This window comes from Nanorana parkeri, unplaced genomic scaffold (assembly GCF_000935625.1).
Source record: "Nanorana parkeri isolate BGI_ZX_2015 unplaced genomic scaffold, ASM93562v1 scaffold635, whole genome shotgun sequence".
Taxonomy (NCBI): domain Eukaryota; kingdom Metazoa; phylum Chordata; class Amphibia; order Anura; family Dicroglossidae; genus Nanorana; species Nanorana parkeri.
The window spans coordinates 273,053-288,114 of record NW_017306903.1 but is presented as its reverse complement, the minus strand read 5'-3'; the positions used below and the strand labels follow the sequence as shown (position 1 = coordinate 288,114).

The 15,062-nt window shown below is 39.6% G+C and overlaps 1 protein-coding gene across 1 annotated transcript; it reads right to left on the bottom strand.

Annotated features, from left to right (window-relative positions):
- Positions 1-715: 715 nt before the first annotated feature.
- LOC108792362 (olfactory receptor 49-like) lies at positions 716-9,704 on the bottom strand (the record flags this gene model as incomplete). The annotated part of the gene is made up of 2 exons (XM_018563130.1): positions 8,807-9,704; positions 716-738 (listed from the first exon to the last, which is right to left on the bottom strand). Coding segments are annotated over exons 1-2 (921 nt in total), but the record flags the coding sequence as incomplete, so codon positions are not given.
- Positions 9,705-15,062: the final 5,358 nt, after the last annotated feature.

The following is a 15,062-nucleotide window of genomic DNA, read 5'->3' as shown; positions in this document are numbered from 1 at the left end:
AGCAGTGCAGGACTTGGCGGAAAGTTGGGGAGAATCGCGGTAAAGTGACATCAGTGGTAAAGTAATCCAGAGTGAGCACTGAGCATGAGGCGATGGTGCATTTTCTGCCCCCCTCCCCCAGTGCCCTCAGGCGGCTGCCTATGTTGCCTTACACTAGCGCCGATCCTGAGTAATACTCATTACTAGTCCATGCATATGTAGCGCCCTCTAAAATGTCGCTATTCAATTTAGAGATACCTGGATTGTAACCAGTCTAGATACTGATTATGCCGAGCTCTGCATTCTATAGGTGTCCCTGAATCTGCTGGATTGACTGCTCCTCCTGTTACTGAGGAAAAGGGAGCCATAGCATACAGTGAGGGAGGATCCATCCTCAGGTTAGGACTATGCACCTGACCCTAGCCAAGCCCTGAGTAGGATGACTCAGAGGCATGGTTGAGGGCAGGTAATAAAAGGTCTGGGGACACTGTGCAGATGTCTCTTCCCCCTAGGGGCCTCACCCTAGAAGGTCTGTGTGATGCTAGCCAATGGCCTGGGCCTCAGCACATGGCAGGTGCTGGGGGTCTGCAGGCCTAGGACTCCATAGGAACTTTGCTTGGCCCCCATACACGTGGCAGGTGTTGGGTGCCTTGTTCTAAGAAGATACTACCACTAACCTGGAGTGCTCCTTGGCAGTTGCAGATGCCGAGGGCACAGAGATTCCAGATCCTGAAGAGGAAAATACCTGATGGAAGCTGGGTCGGAGGGAGAGTCTGCTTGTTGAGGGGTACCGCAGAGGAGCTGGTGAGAGCGTCCGTCTAGGACCCACAAGGGAGATCCCTCACCCTATTCCAGGTATTGGTTCGAGAAGAAGCCAGGGGTCCTTACCTGCGTCCAGAGATAGCTAACCTTCTCCATATAAGCTACTGGATCATCCTGGCGGTTCGCAGTATTACTACTACTATTGGTCCCTGGGACCAGATCACAGTGCTATCGGCCTTAGCGGTTGCTAGGGGAGAAAGCTGTCCTCTGAAGCAATTCCAAGGGCATCCTACAGACCCTAAACCCTCTCTCTCCTGTTGAACTTACACATAAATACCCTAAAAGACCCTAAGACTTGAGCCTGTTTCTGTATCGGAGTGTCGGTGTGCTGGATCTGAGCAAGGGGGCCGGTGGCTGGCAAACAGGTAGGAGAACCCTATATCATACTTAGTGGCTCCTCCAGGGGTGAGCGCTACACATATGCTTATTGTAATATCTTTTTGTAAAACAACAGATTAAAGTTAATCTTTTCGGTACCAATCCTGCAATAGCATAGGAACAGCCCAGTGGACAGTACATAAATTATGCACCTATGATAATGCACATGTAGAATAACTTATTTTTTGCTTGCATTCACGAGAAACCAAATTTAGAAAAATGGAACAGACCATAAAAAAGGTAATTTCATGTAAATTTGTTTTTTGCAAGTAATATTTACTCAACTTTAGTGCTTCAGGATCAAAGTATAAATATAGATTGAAAGGTACAATTTATTACAATATCATACAACATAATTTGCTATCACAAATCAAGCTGCCAAGAATAGCTTTATTTGTTAACTGCAAATCAGTGTAAATGGTAAATCAAAGGCTGTTATAATACATATTTATGAATGTAGAAAAGACACCCATGGACATGATAATATGGTATATTACAGAGGTGATCGGGGAGAACAGCAGGAATTCTAAGTATCTGTTTAAAATTTACATCAATTACTTTTGATTCATCTTGTACTTTACTCCTCATAAATCCTCATTTACTGAAATAATCACTTGCTGTGTTCAAGACCTGAAATAAATTGTATGAATGTATAAAAACCTAACCAACCCGTAAAAAAAAAAGTAGATACAAAAAATACACTGCTCTACCAACTGAGATCCTAATACCACAGAGTTATGATGTTTATCAAGGTTACAGAAATACATTGAAACATGGCCGTTGTTGACCTCACCTGGTTGTCATGTTTTTTCTAACTTCATTGCTTTAAGTCTCGGATCCAGAACCAGCACGCAGGTAAGAATGTCTGACTTTTCTTGGACTTTCTTGATCTGCATAGTTATTCTGGGTCAGTGACTCAGAAAGTGTTGAAGCTAGTGGAATGACATCATGGCCAGGCAACTAGCATTTTTAGAAGATTAGTTTTACTACACTTATATGTTAATGGTAAATGAAGAGTTCTAATAATGCACTAGTGAAAGTGTAGCTGTTTTTAGCACAGAAATATCAGTGACAACAAATGCATGGGGCAGCACAGGCCACATCCCATTACACCAAACATTAAAAGAACAGCATTAAAATAATAGATACAAACACTTACAGAGTTATTCACAAAAGGGTGAAGAGTTTGTAGAAGGCAGGAGAAGTCAACAATCTAGGACAACATAGTTGATTTGGAAAAATTCTCCAATTCAGCTCACTTTCCAGTTCAGCTATGTTGTCCTAGATGGTTCACTTCTCCTGCCTTCTCCAAACTCTTCACCCTTTTGTGAATAACCATGGTAAAATTGCCTTTTATTTGCTGCAAATTTTTATTTAACATACCGTATTTTTTGCTCCATAAGACGCACTTTTTTCCCCCCAAAAGGAGGGGGAAAATGTGTGCGCGTCTTATGGAGCGAATCCCTATCGCCCGACGCCCGAAACATGCAGTTTTGTGTGCTGGGCGAGTAGTTTTTTTGTACATTTAGCCCTGCTAAAGCAGAGCTAAATGTACAGTGGGAGCCGCTGCTTGTTTAATACAAGTGATCTAATCAGATCACTTGTATTAAAATCGAGCAGCGATCGAGTCCGGGCCCCCCCTGCCATGGTTTTCGGGGTCCCCCGCTCCTCTGGGGGACCCGTGACGATGGCATAGGAGCTCACCATAGAGCCCGTTCTTTGTCTGCTCTGTGTGATCACTAAGACCGTGGCGCTGTAATCACAGCGCCACCTGTCTCAGGGGTCACTAACTGCAGCTTCTGTCACAGCTTCTGTCACAGAACCTCCTTGCGTCCTATGGTCCGGTGCGCCTTATGGAGCACAAAAAACGGTACTTAAAATGATTAGATAGATCAATTCAAAATATAAATACATTTATCATTTTAACAGTTTAGGCACCTATACCAAAGCCTTAGCTCAAGCCCTATCACTATTTATAAAAACAACTGCAAAGTCCACTTAACACCTTGTCCACCCATCATGTGGGAGACATTAGCTTCATAAAGAGTGCCACAACTAACTTAGGGGAGGAAAGGTGGGGTGCTCTCTGATTTGCTAACAGAAAAAATGCAAGGAAAAAAACAGCTGTCAAAGAAATATAAAGTCTTTGAAGTCTGATCATTGGTTTGTTTATCTTCCTGCCGACAATAAAAGGCCAATGACAGGTGAATAAAGTTGAGATTTTCTTCAGCAACAGCTTTGCTTCTTTGAGATTCAGCTCAGCAACCAAAGTCTCACCTGCAATTAGAAAAAAACGAGAGTGCAGAAAAATCAGCCTCAGCAATATCAACTTAGAATCCCAAAAAGGACCCTAACTAAAATGTTTATATATAAGCAGGGGTGAGGTCTGGAAGTCTCTTGGGGCCACGTGAATAAACACTATGACCCTTTTGCCTTTGTCTTGTTATTGTGAGTGGCACAGTATTTACTTTACAGCATAGTGTTACTTGGAGTGGTGTGCACTAAGGACTATACACCACAGTGTAAAGAGTGAGTGACATGCAGTACAGTGTACAGCACAGTGTACAGAGTAGAGGAGAGGGTAGCATACAATGTAAAGCACAGTTAGCTAATAGATAAACAAGGGATTGCAGCTTTCTGAAACTTGGAGCTGAATTATCAGGTACTCAAAGGGCACTCTAACGCCATGGACTAATACAACTGGAGTCTTCTCCAACTCATTCTATTACTAAATAGTCTGTGCCTTTACTCAGGGCCTTACAACCAATCCCCATCTAAAGATTACAGAGCTTATCCTGGCCAAACCAGGCCACCCAGTCCCTTACTTGCTAAAAGTTTTTCTCTTCTAGATGCAACTAAAGGTTCTACCTTCCCTAGTCAATACCTCAAATACCAGGACCACTTGTCCTAAGCTGTTCCTATCAGACATTGGGAGATGGAGTCAGAAGCCAACCCAACCAGCACAACTTACAACTCTTGACACAGGGGATAGCCATTACAATTTTAGCCACAGGTCGTGTGGTTCTCAGCTCACCTTCAGCCCCCATAAGATGGAAGAAAGAGTTACACCTGGTTGCTCTTGCTTTTTACAGAAACAATACTTGCTAACAGGGATATATACCTTAAGCCAACATTAAACAGTCCTTCATAAAGAAAGCTAGTGCTTTATGCATAGTCCAGCAATCCCCCTCTGCCCTCAAGGGAGGTCCCCAAATCACTCACATTGTGCTGTGATTTTATTTCTCTCCAGTAGTGTTCCTCCACCCTCCATCTGTCTCCCATGCCATTGAACATTTGCTGCACCCACCATTCCTCTATATATCCCTGATCTAGGCAACGTGAGCGACAAAACACTCATCAGGGCAATGACCAGAGTGGAACCTTTCCTAAAAGGGCTCTACACAAAACGGCTAAAATCTTTTATTGTACATGGTCTCCTTCTGTGAGTACCATTATAGTAAAAGATGGTAAATATCAGGTTTTATTATTGTTTACAGAAGTTCTGCAGGGGTAGGAGATCCTTTTGGTTGTTACACAGACCAGAAAGATTCTTCATAGAATTTATAGAATACTCATACTTTATAGTATGATGTTTGAGTATACCTCACTGCTTGATTGCTTTAGTCAGTGCATGTGCATCCAGCTGTCTCTCCTTAATCGCTGTTCCAATTTATAGTTGCAGTAATAAAGTTCATTCATCCGAATGCAATAAGAGATCTGTGTAATTTACCACTTTCACCTATATACTTCTTGATGTGTTTTTTAATTCTCAGGAAAACACTACAATAGCAAACATATAAAAAGAACAGTAGGTAAACAAGCCTAAAGTGTTACAATAGTAATACAGTGTAGAGAGGACAAATCCAAATAACATTACAATAATTAATCAGACTGAACATATTGTTTTATGATGTTTGGTATCCTAGCTCTAACATGGTTGTTATACACTGATTTAGTAGCACAACATAATTTTCTTGTTTATCCTACACCTGGGTCTTAACTGCTTGATTTCTTAATAAATAGATTAATTAATGTAAACATGAAACTTAAATGCTATTAAAAATAGATACACTCTTTGCAGATCTATTAGTAATAGTTTCTTTAGGGAGGACATAAATAAATACACATCTTTCATAAGCAATCACTACAGCAACGAAATATGAGTAGCAATTGCAGAATTGCTGCCACTGGATGATGAGATGCTGAAAAAAGTGACAGGATAAAAAAATAGGGAAATGCTGTGGGTATCATTGACCCTACAACTGCAAAGTAAACAAAAAAAAAGACATAGGGGTCTATTCACTAAGCTGCCGAGGGCAGCCGAGTGAACAACCGACCCCAAGTGAAGTGAGCCGAACACTGTTCGGCTATTCACTTCAGGCTTGTACGGCTGATTTCAGCCGTATATCGGCTGAAATCAGCTGTACATCGGCTTGCTTCGCATGGCTTCGGGTCGGCCAACATGCTCAGCATGTTCGACTGACCCGAAGTGCAGAAGGAGTTCGACTCAACCGATCCAACATCTGGCTACTCACTGCTGTTCGGCCTATTCTTATAGATGCCGAACGGCAGTGAGTGAATAGCCGAATGCTGCTGAGCGGAATTTGGCTCGGCTGTTCTGCTCGGTCACTCAGAGGGGCCGAGCAGAACAGAAAAATAGTTAGTTCCGAGCTGATGCATATGCGTTCGGCTCGACTGAGCCGCTCGGCCACGTTCGGGAGCTGTACGGGCTATAGTGAATAGCCGTACTGAACCGAAGGTGTCCTGGGGCCGAAGCTAGCGGAAGGATCGGCCGAAGCTACGGCTAGATCCTTAGTGAATAGACCCTTTAGTCACTGCTACATGAGTATCATAGCTTAGTGAATAGACCCTTTAGTCACTGCTACATGAGTATCAGAGCAGGATAAATGCCAAAGTGCCGAGCCATCACAGAAGATAACCTCATGAGCTTTGCACCACTGTAACTGAGACATGAGGACAATAGATGGTATGAATACCAAAAATCCAAATGTCCATGATAAAATAACTGACCTCCAGCAAAGCTGATGGGTCATAATTGTGCTGTATCATAAAGGATGGCAGACATCTATGTATTCTGTCAGAGAACAACAGTCCCAGAATGTAGAACAATGTGTGTCGCTCACCCCCGAAGGAGCCACTGGAATAACCCGGGTCATCACTAGTTGTCTAGGGGTTTTGGTCTTCAGCTTCCCCATTAGCATTTAACCGCCCTCTTCTAGTGCCCACAAAGCTGATATCCACTCCAGTAATGCAATGCTGAATAACTTTTATTAACATCTTCATACTAGGGAGAGGGGTATAGGGATCCTAGACATCCAGGGTGTAACAGACTCCAGACTCACCAGACGTTTTTAGCATCTCAGTGGAGATCCACTTGTGGTACAGTGAATAGTAGAGTAACAGATGAGCAGGAGATGAGTACAGATCATCAGCAGGAGAGACACCAGCCATGCTCCTGAGTAACTTCAGTAGCCATCCACTTTACTGGTTTTCCTCCTCTGGCAACAACACAGGCCTCCTCCAAAATTGAGGCCCAAGGAAACACTTCCCGCACCCCAGCCTCTGCCAACCCCAGGCCTAGCTTGGGGGGTGGCTGGACAGCACCCAGTCCTATGCTAATCCATGGCTGGTCCCGAACTAGTCTGAGCACATGGCAATCCCTCCAGTATATGTACCCTATCCCAGCATGCACCACTGGTTGAGAGGAACCAAGTGATTGGCTGCTGTACTGGACATATACTACAGTGTCCCTCATTGGCTGTCCCACAACACAGCAGAGTCACACCTCAACCAGGTACCTCAGTAGGCACAGTCAATGCCAGATACCTGGAATTAACCAGATAAATGCCACTATAATCCAGCCAGACTGACTCCAGCACTGGCAATCGCTAAATGTCTAGTAGCCACCTCACAAAAGGTGATGGGGGCTACAAATGTACCACCAACTGAGACATATATGTATAATTGTAAAAGGCATCCACTAAGAATAATATAATGGAATATGTGTTTTCACATTCTGAGGTTTCCACATCTAATGCTTTCATTACAATGCTTTATGCATATTTGAGCATAATATTAATTGGTCACGCATTTGTTTCCATATACCCAGTGGTGCAATATCATATATGTTTTGTGGAATATGTCCAAGGTTGACAACCTCTTAATAAAAATATATAAAGCTGTTTGTGGATCTGGGACTGAACATATGACAGAGATGGTCACTAAGTTCCCTAAAACAGATATAATATAAACAAGAATCAGTGCTAAAGTCACATGTATTTGTGAAACAGTAACAAGCGTAAAACCAGCAAGACTAAAACAAAGTCCGGTTATAAAACATCATCTTCACATAAGAGTGTTATCAATTTTACAAAGTAATACAAGGTTCAAAATAATTACAAGCTAAAGCTTCTACTTTAGCTTATAATAGGGATGGGGGATGGGAATGGTTAATTGATACCAACATTTTCTACCATTTTTTACAACTACCAAAGCTGTAATATACACTTCAAATCGTTTACTATAAAAAAAACTGGCATAATCAATTAAAGCTGACATGCTGGCAATTAGCTAAGTGCACATTTAAAATACATATATAGAAGCAATATTAACTGCCAAAGGGTTTGTGTCTCTGTCCATCCATGCCTGATATTTGCACTGCGCTACCAGACTGCACAGCCAGCCTGGTGGCCTCACTTGTTCTACTTCCATTAAAGTGCAACTAAATACTTTTGGCTGTGAGGGCTGATGCCATATTGTGCAACTGTAGACAAGATATTTGCACATTATGGCACACTTAACCTCAATGTGCCCTACTCCAGTGATGCAATGTCAACACTCTTCCTCATTGCTTTGTTGCCACCTCTGATATCGCCTCACAGTCTTCTTCTGAGTCTGGAGTCTTCAGCCTTCTTCCTTGGTCAGCCCAGGGTGCAACTCAAACGCATATGCACAGATGTTTCCTTGCCCCAGGGCCCAGGCTTGCCGATATTGCACACTGAGCTGCACATGCGTTGCTCCGTGTACAACTAAAAGACCATTTCTGGAAGGCAGAAAGGGAACTTTTATTGCATAAGAGACATACAGAGTCTCTTTTACAATAAAGGCCTACCTGCTAGAAATTGTAAAACCTTTAGTTATGCTTTAAGTAACAGAGCTAGGTTCCCTTCCTGCCCCCAGCCATTGACTGGAAAGTAGAGAAGAAGCCACAGACTGATGAAGTCATCTTTTTTCACTCTCCTCCTACCAGCCTGTTCCTTTTCAGCGCATGTAAATGCAGCAAACACCTGAATGGCAACTAATTCTGCCTCTCCCTTTTTCTAGTCTAAACACAGCTATACAGGGGATTACAGAAGGCTATAATCAAGCTAAAATCAGGTATGTATGTACTAGTTACACTTAAAACACATTTATACATTTATAAGTGCATTCATTAGAGTTTTAGAAATATCTACCTGGAGTTCAGCTTTCATGATAAAGTTTCTTATAAGAAATGGGCAGCCTTTTAACTGGACTTTAGGTAATGGCATACAAAACAAATTATACTTTTATTTGTAGCTTCACAAAACTTAATTTACTTTTCTCAAAACCAGCCTTGTCTCCAAATCCCTGAAAACTTGTTGGACCTGCTTGTTCCTCAGGCTGTATATGAATGGATTAAGTACTGGTGTCAGAACACTATTAAGAAGCGCCACAATTTTATTAAGGTCAGGAGATGAACTTTCCACTGGACGTACATATATAAAGATGGCACTACCATAGACTAATGATACCACTGTGAAATGAGAAGTACAAGTGGAGAAGGCTTTGATTTTCCCACTGGCTGAAGGTATCATTAGGACAGTAATAAGAATATTGCAGTAGGAAATCAAAGTAAGGATGAACGAGCCCATAATTACAGCTGAAGCAAAACTGGCAAAGACCATATCAAACTGTTTTATATCTGAGCAACTGATCTCCACCACTGCTGAACTGTCACAGAAAAAATGATTGATTTCATATGGTCCACAAAAATTCAGACCAAACAGTAGAACTGTGGGGTAGATGAAAGTAAGAAAGCCAAATATCCATGACACTAAAACCAACCAAAGACAAACCCTGAGAGAGATGATGGAATGATACCTCAGTGGGTGACAGATTGCCACATACCGATCTACTGACATGACCGCTAAAAGATAGAATTCTATAGTTCCAAGAGAAACATAAAAATAAAGCTGTAGAAAGCATCCAGGTAAAGAAATTATTCTGTTATTGGAAGCCAAGATAGTGAGCAATTTGGGAACTGTGGATGATATAAACCAAATGTCCAAGAAGGCCAGACTGGTGAGGAAGAAGTACATGGGAACATGGAGACGTCTGTCCAGCCAGATGGCTGCAATGATCAACAGGTTTCCAGTTAGAGATATAATATAAAGTAGTATAAAAAGTAAAAGCACAAGATTTTCAACCCAAGGGCTAAATGTGAACCCAACAAGTATGAATGTAGTTTGATTCAGAGATATCATAGCTATCTTTGCAATCACATCTAGATAATTCCTAAATTCAAAATTCTATAGGTAAATAGATATACTGTATAATATTACAAATAAAGTTTCTGAAAAATAAAACAAGAAGTCATAAAAAAAACAAAACAGTTATTGATTTTTTTAGTAATCCAGTGCACCTGAGAATGGAACAAATTAAGACCACCTTATTTTTTTTTTGTAATTCAGGGTCCATTTACATGAACATGTTCTGACGTGCTAAAATGCCTGTGTTGTAGTTCCCCATAATATAGTTTCTGTTTCCATCTCAGCGGTGCAGCACAGCAAATTTTTTTTTTAAATCAAGTTTTTTCTGTGTTTTAGGGCTTTTGGGGGCCTATAGAATTCAATGGTAAAGCATCAAAATGCATGTTACGTGTTTTGATGCAATTGGATGAGTTAGCAACGGGTATTAAAAAAATGTGGTCCATGACTGATAACTCTATCCACTTCAAATACTAATTTTAAAAATACACTGGGAGCACATGTCAATGTACACCAAAATGTGTGTTACCAGACAAAGGTAATTAGGAAACCCATGGATGCATTACAATGCATCTGCCTCCCTTTACAAAAATGCACCTCTACACACATGCATATTCAAAAATGGCCCTAAAGTTTTATTTATTACACATATCTGAAAGCCAGTAAGAACTTTGATCACACGTATAATAAAACAAGCCAACTAGCATGTTTTAATAAATGTCAGGAGCTTCACTTCTGTATTACTGACTGTTTCTTGTAGATGTCGCCTAGGTAGATAATATGCTACCAACGATGACTGGGAATGGGCTATGTTTTTGGGATGGCCAGTTTTTGATAGAGACCCTCCTTACTACAGCCTGCAGGAGAGCCATCTCCATCTAGGCCACAGCTGCAATTGGTCCTGTAGAAGTGTGAATTGGAGATGTGCAGCCAACCAATCTTTGAGCAACTGTAAAAGCACAGATTTCTTCATCATTCTGCCATTCAAAAGCTTTTTTTCAGCAGCTCTGTAAATGTAATGGATGCCTTAAAGTGTCTCTAAACCCAAAACCCAAAATGTAATATATGCAGCCACCAGACCTTTAATGTGACGGCTGCCAAGGTCTCCTTTATTCAGACTGAGAACATTTGCAGCAAGTACAGAAAATACATTTTGATCTTGCCAAACATGTCACGTCCTTGTCACTTCTTGTGAGCTGAAAATAATCTCTTATTTGTAAACTACTAATGCCATCAATCCACCATATAATAGAGATGTACTAAGGCAGACACTTTTGAAGTTCAGTCTGTGTGACAACCATGGCTCCTTCCAAAGACGAGTGTAGACAGGAAGGAAGTGTGTTATTTTCAGTATTACCGGATAAAAATTAAGGGAAAAGCCTGAATAAAGAACATTTTTGCAGCCACCACATCTAAGGACTAGTAAGCTGCAGTATAACTCATTTGTTGTTTTTTTTAGTTTAGATGTGCTTTAAAGCAGATCTAGTATCAAACAAACTAACATCCGTGTATACCCTCCCACTGGGTGAATTTGGTTAATTGTACAGGACCAATAGTTGTAATGCCCATCAGTGATGAAACACTTCTGTTTTTCTTATATGATTGGTGCATGGTAGTGCAGTTGCTTTTTAGAATGCTCAGTGTACACTGACTAAACCAAGATTGAGTTTTCTTTTGTTATTTTTAGACGACACTTGAACATGGTAGTATGATTTACCAGGACATAATTTTATGAACAGAAACACCAAAGAACAGTTCGGGAAACTTCTCTGGAGTCGTCTTTATGTCTGACAGCATTAAAGTTTACTGAGTTTAAAAACTAATTAGAATCCTAAAAATGATTTGGATACCAAGCAAAGAAATGGAATAAAACAAAATGTACTGAGCCCTGAGAAACAATTATAAGCAGAACATAAAACAGTTGAGGTCACAGTACCATTGGGAGACAACTAGAACATATGATAACTGAAAATCTTACAGCAGTGTCTTTGCTTTTTAACCCTGAAAACACACAGCGCTAATATCGAAGAAACATAAAAACTGTACACAGTTATATGATTGCTCAGAGGACTGCCTTTTGTATCCTTCCTATATCTATTATTCAATTGCAGGTTCTGGAAGAAATCTTTCAATATGGCTGAAGTTATATATTTATATAATAAAATCTAAAGCTAGAGTAAATATGTACTAGTGATCAGCTAACTAATGTAAGCGTTGCGTACTAGGCACCATAAGGTGCCTGTTTCTACTTTTTTGCTACCCACACCTCAGTTCATGTCCTCCGAAAGTTGGTATTTGCATAAAGCTGAGCATGTACAACTGTCACCCCTTGACACCACTTTGCTCTGGCACTTGCTAGCTGAAGCAAAGAGCTCTAGATTGTGGTAGGCAGGGAAGAATGTGCATAAACATGGCCCACATCTGGAAATCCTGGGGCTCCATCAGTGGTTTGGGGTTGTGGGCAACATTGAAAAAGTTCAAAGCAGGCATCCTTTGGTGCTTGATATACAGCATTACCCTTATTTTCACTATTTAAAACCTAGTACTTGGGCATAGTAAATAATATACCTATAGTACCTGCATAGATGACTTGTGCTGTGCTTAATTTAGACTTTTACAGGAAAAAAAGAGAGGGAATAAGACAGAGACAAAGAAATGTATTAAACTGCAATAGATATATAACTATGAAGTCTTAGACACTACATCATGCTCGATGAACTAACACACTACAATGAAATACATTGAAAATAATGTTAATATGATCTTCCTAATGGTACTACTTGCTTCATGCATTACATGTACATTTATATGTATATGTACTGTATGTACTTTATACACACTACATATACAATTATGTTGTTAGAGGCATTTTTATTATAAATTCAAGTGAAAAAAACTATTTAATATTCCAATAAAAATGTACAGAATATTAAAGGGATGAAGGTATTGACTGTACATTTCCATTCATTGGTTTTTATTAATATTATATACTGCTGTTGAAAAGAAATAGAGGCTGTTCACCTAGCCAAGTGAATGTTAACTTTGGAAATGTATAAAAAGTGAATGTTAAAAAAAACAAGCTAAACCTGTGCTCACTTTAAATACCCAACGTGTGTTAAGGAATAAAAAAAAAAGTCTTTTGTTACAAAACTTGTGTATGAAAAGTAAATACAGCTTTACCCGATTGTTAATGTTAAATGTGCATATTCACTTTGCTAAAAAATAAGGTAAGTTTGTTTTCAGAGTCAACTTATTTATTAACATTCACTTTGCAAGGTGAACATTTCAGTTGCATTGACAATTGTTATTCCTCATGTTGTATTCTTTGTTTTCTTGGTATAGCTCTATTAAAATATAATATACAAAAATGTTAAAGACAATTGTAAAAAAAAAACAAAAAACTATTCTTGTCCACATGCAGAAGCTAATAAATAATTAATGTTATTTCCTTTCCGTTTTCTGTGGCAGAGTCATAAAATATTTTAACAACAGTCTTGATTATGTAATGTTCAGTGTAAAACATGAATACCTAATGTTCTAGGCATACATCATTTATTCTGTTTTGCTTTGACCTAGCCATTTTCCCTCCTACCTGTTGTAGTGCTATTAACACATTCTTTTTTTCTGTAATTTATACTTTAAACATATCAATGCAATATGTCCAAATGTTTGAAACTTGGAACAAAATGACCAAAGCTTGTCCACCTGGGTAATAAATGGCTAGGTGACCATGGATTATAGCATATATTTCTGTGTTTTGTGCTCACAGACTTCTGTGTCCTTTCCATGGCCTTGAAACTGGCTTATATTTAATTAAAAATCCTTTTGATACACCCCGCCTTTTCTAGCTTGTCTGTGTATGTCTGTTCTCACAGGAGCTCTAGTTCAAATATCCCATGGGAATCGCCATAGTAATGTTTAAACAATGGTTATTTTTCCAAGCAAAAATGTTTAATATAGTAACTACGTAGCTATAGTGCTTAGAGTTTCATGATGAAACAATACATTAAAAAAAAACACATCCATCTATCTATCTATCTATCTATCTATCTATCTATCTATCTATCTATCTATCTATCTACATGTTATCCCCCAGGCTGTCATCTTCATCGTGATTTGAGCACCTAGTTTATCTATCTATCTATCTATCTATCTATCTATCTATCTAGTATCTATCATGTAGGGCCCCTGGCTGTCATCTTCATCGTGATTTGAGCACCTAGTGAGTCTCCACTGCTTTGGAAATGGAAGAAACTTTTCCAAATCACCTTTATGCCCATCATCTTCATGCCAGCTTTGCCTAACACTCTGTTTACACCATTTTTTGTTGCCTGTGACACTTTGTAATGTCAGGTCCTCAGTCGCCATTCATTTGCCTAGAAAGACAAATGCCAGCCTCCAGAACCTGTCTTTCTCCAGCATGTGGAATGCTAAGTGACAGCAGGAAGCATAGGAGGTATACAAGGAGGAGGGGTGTTGGGGTGCTGGTGGTCCTGAAGGTTTGTAGAAAAAACTTGTTCAAGTTGGGGGATGGTTAGGAGGGGCTTTTGCTTTTGCCTGGGGGTGAACTTCAGTGTAAATTCATTATTTATATAAAATCAATAATATAAACCTAAACTGAGGAAGTATGGACGCTGCCATTGGTGTCACCCTTTCTTAAAATAACATGGTCAATAATAGCAATCTTAGTATCCAAACAGTATAGGTTTACTTCAGTACGTCTATCTCCAGAGCATACCCAACAAATTAGTTAGCTATGGGTCATGGATTAAGCCCTGGGTTCTATACCAGTGTTTTATCACACAATACATTCATATTTATCCACTTTTTGATACCATTGATGATATCAATGTCTACATGAAGCTTGTAAAGATCATTGCCAAGTAGAGGTATTAGTAAACAACTTTTGGCACTGTCTAATGGAGTTATAACCATTGACTATGAGAGGGGCAGGAAGTCTTAAATCCCTATTAATCTCAAATTAGATACTGTATATACATCATTACAGCAGTAATTTTGCTTCACAAGGAAGACAACATATGAATAATGTATCTAGTACAACATATATAATTTAAATGAAGGAATGGAAAGACGTTAATTTAGGTAATAACTAGCAAGGAAGATGCATATTTCAGTTTATGTACATGCAGTACACGAAAATTTCCAGCATTTAGCAGCATTCCAAAAAAAGGGAATATAACTAAGATTTCTTCTGTGAACTGTGAGGTAACCAGTAAGTAACGGTATAGGGTAACCAGTAAGTAACCTTTATCACAAGTTGCTGTTAGCATATATGAGCCTGAAGTAAAATGTCCTCAATTAATTTATTTAAAGTACAATTACACTCTTTGTGAA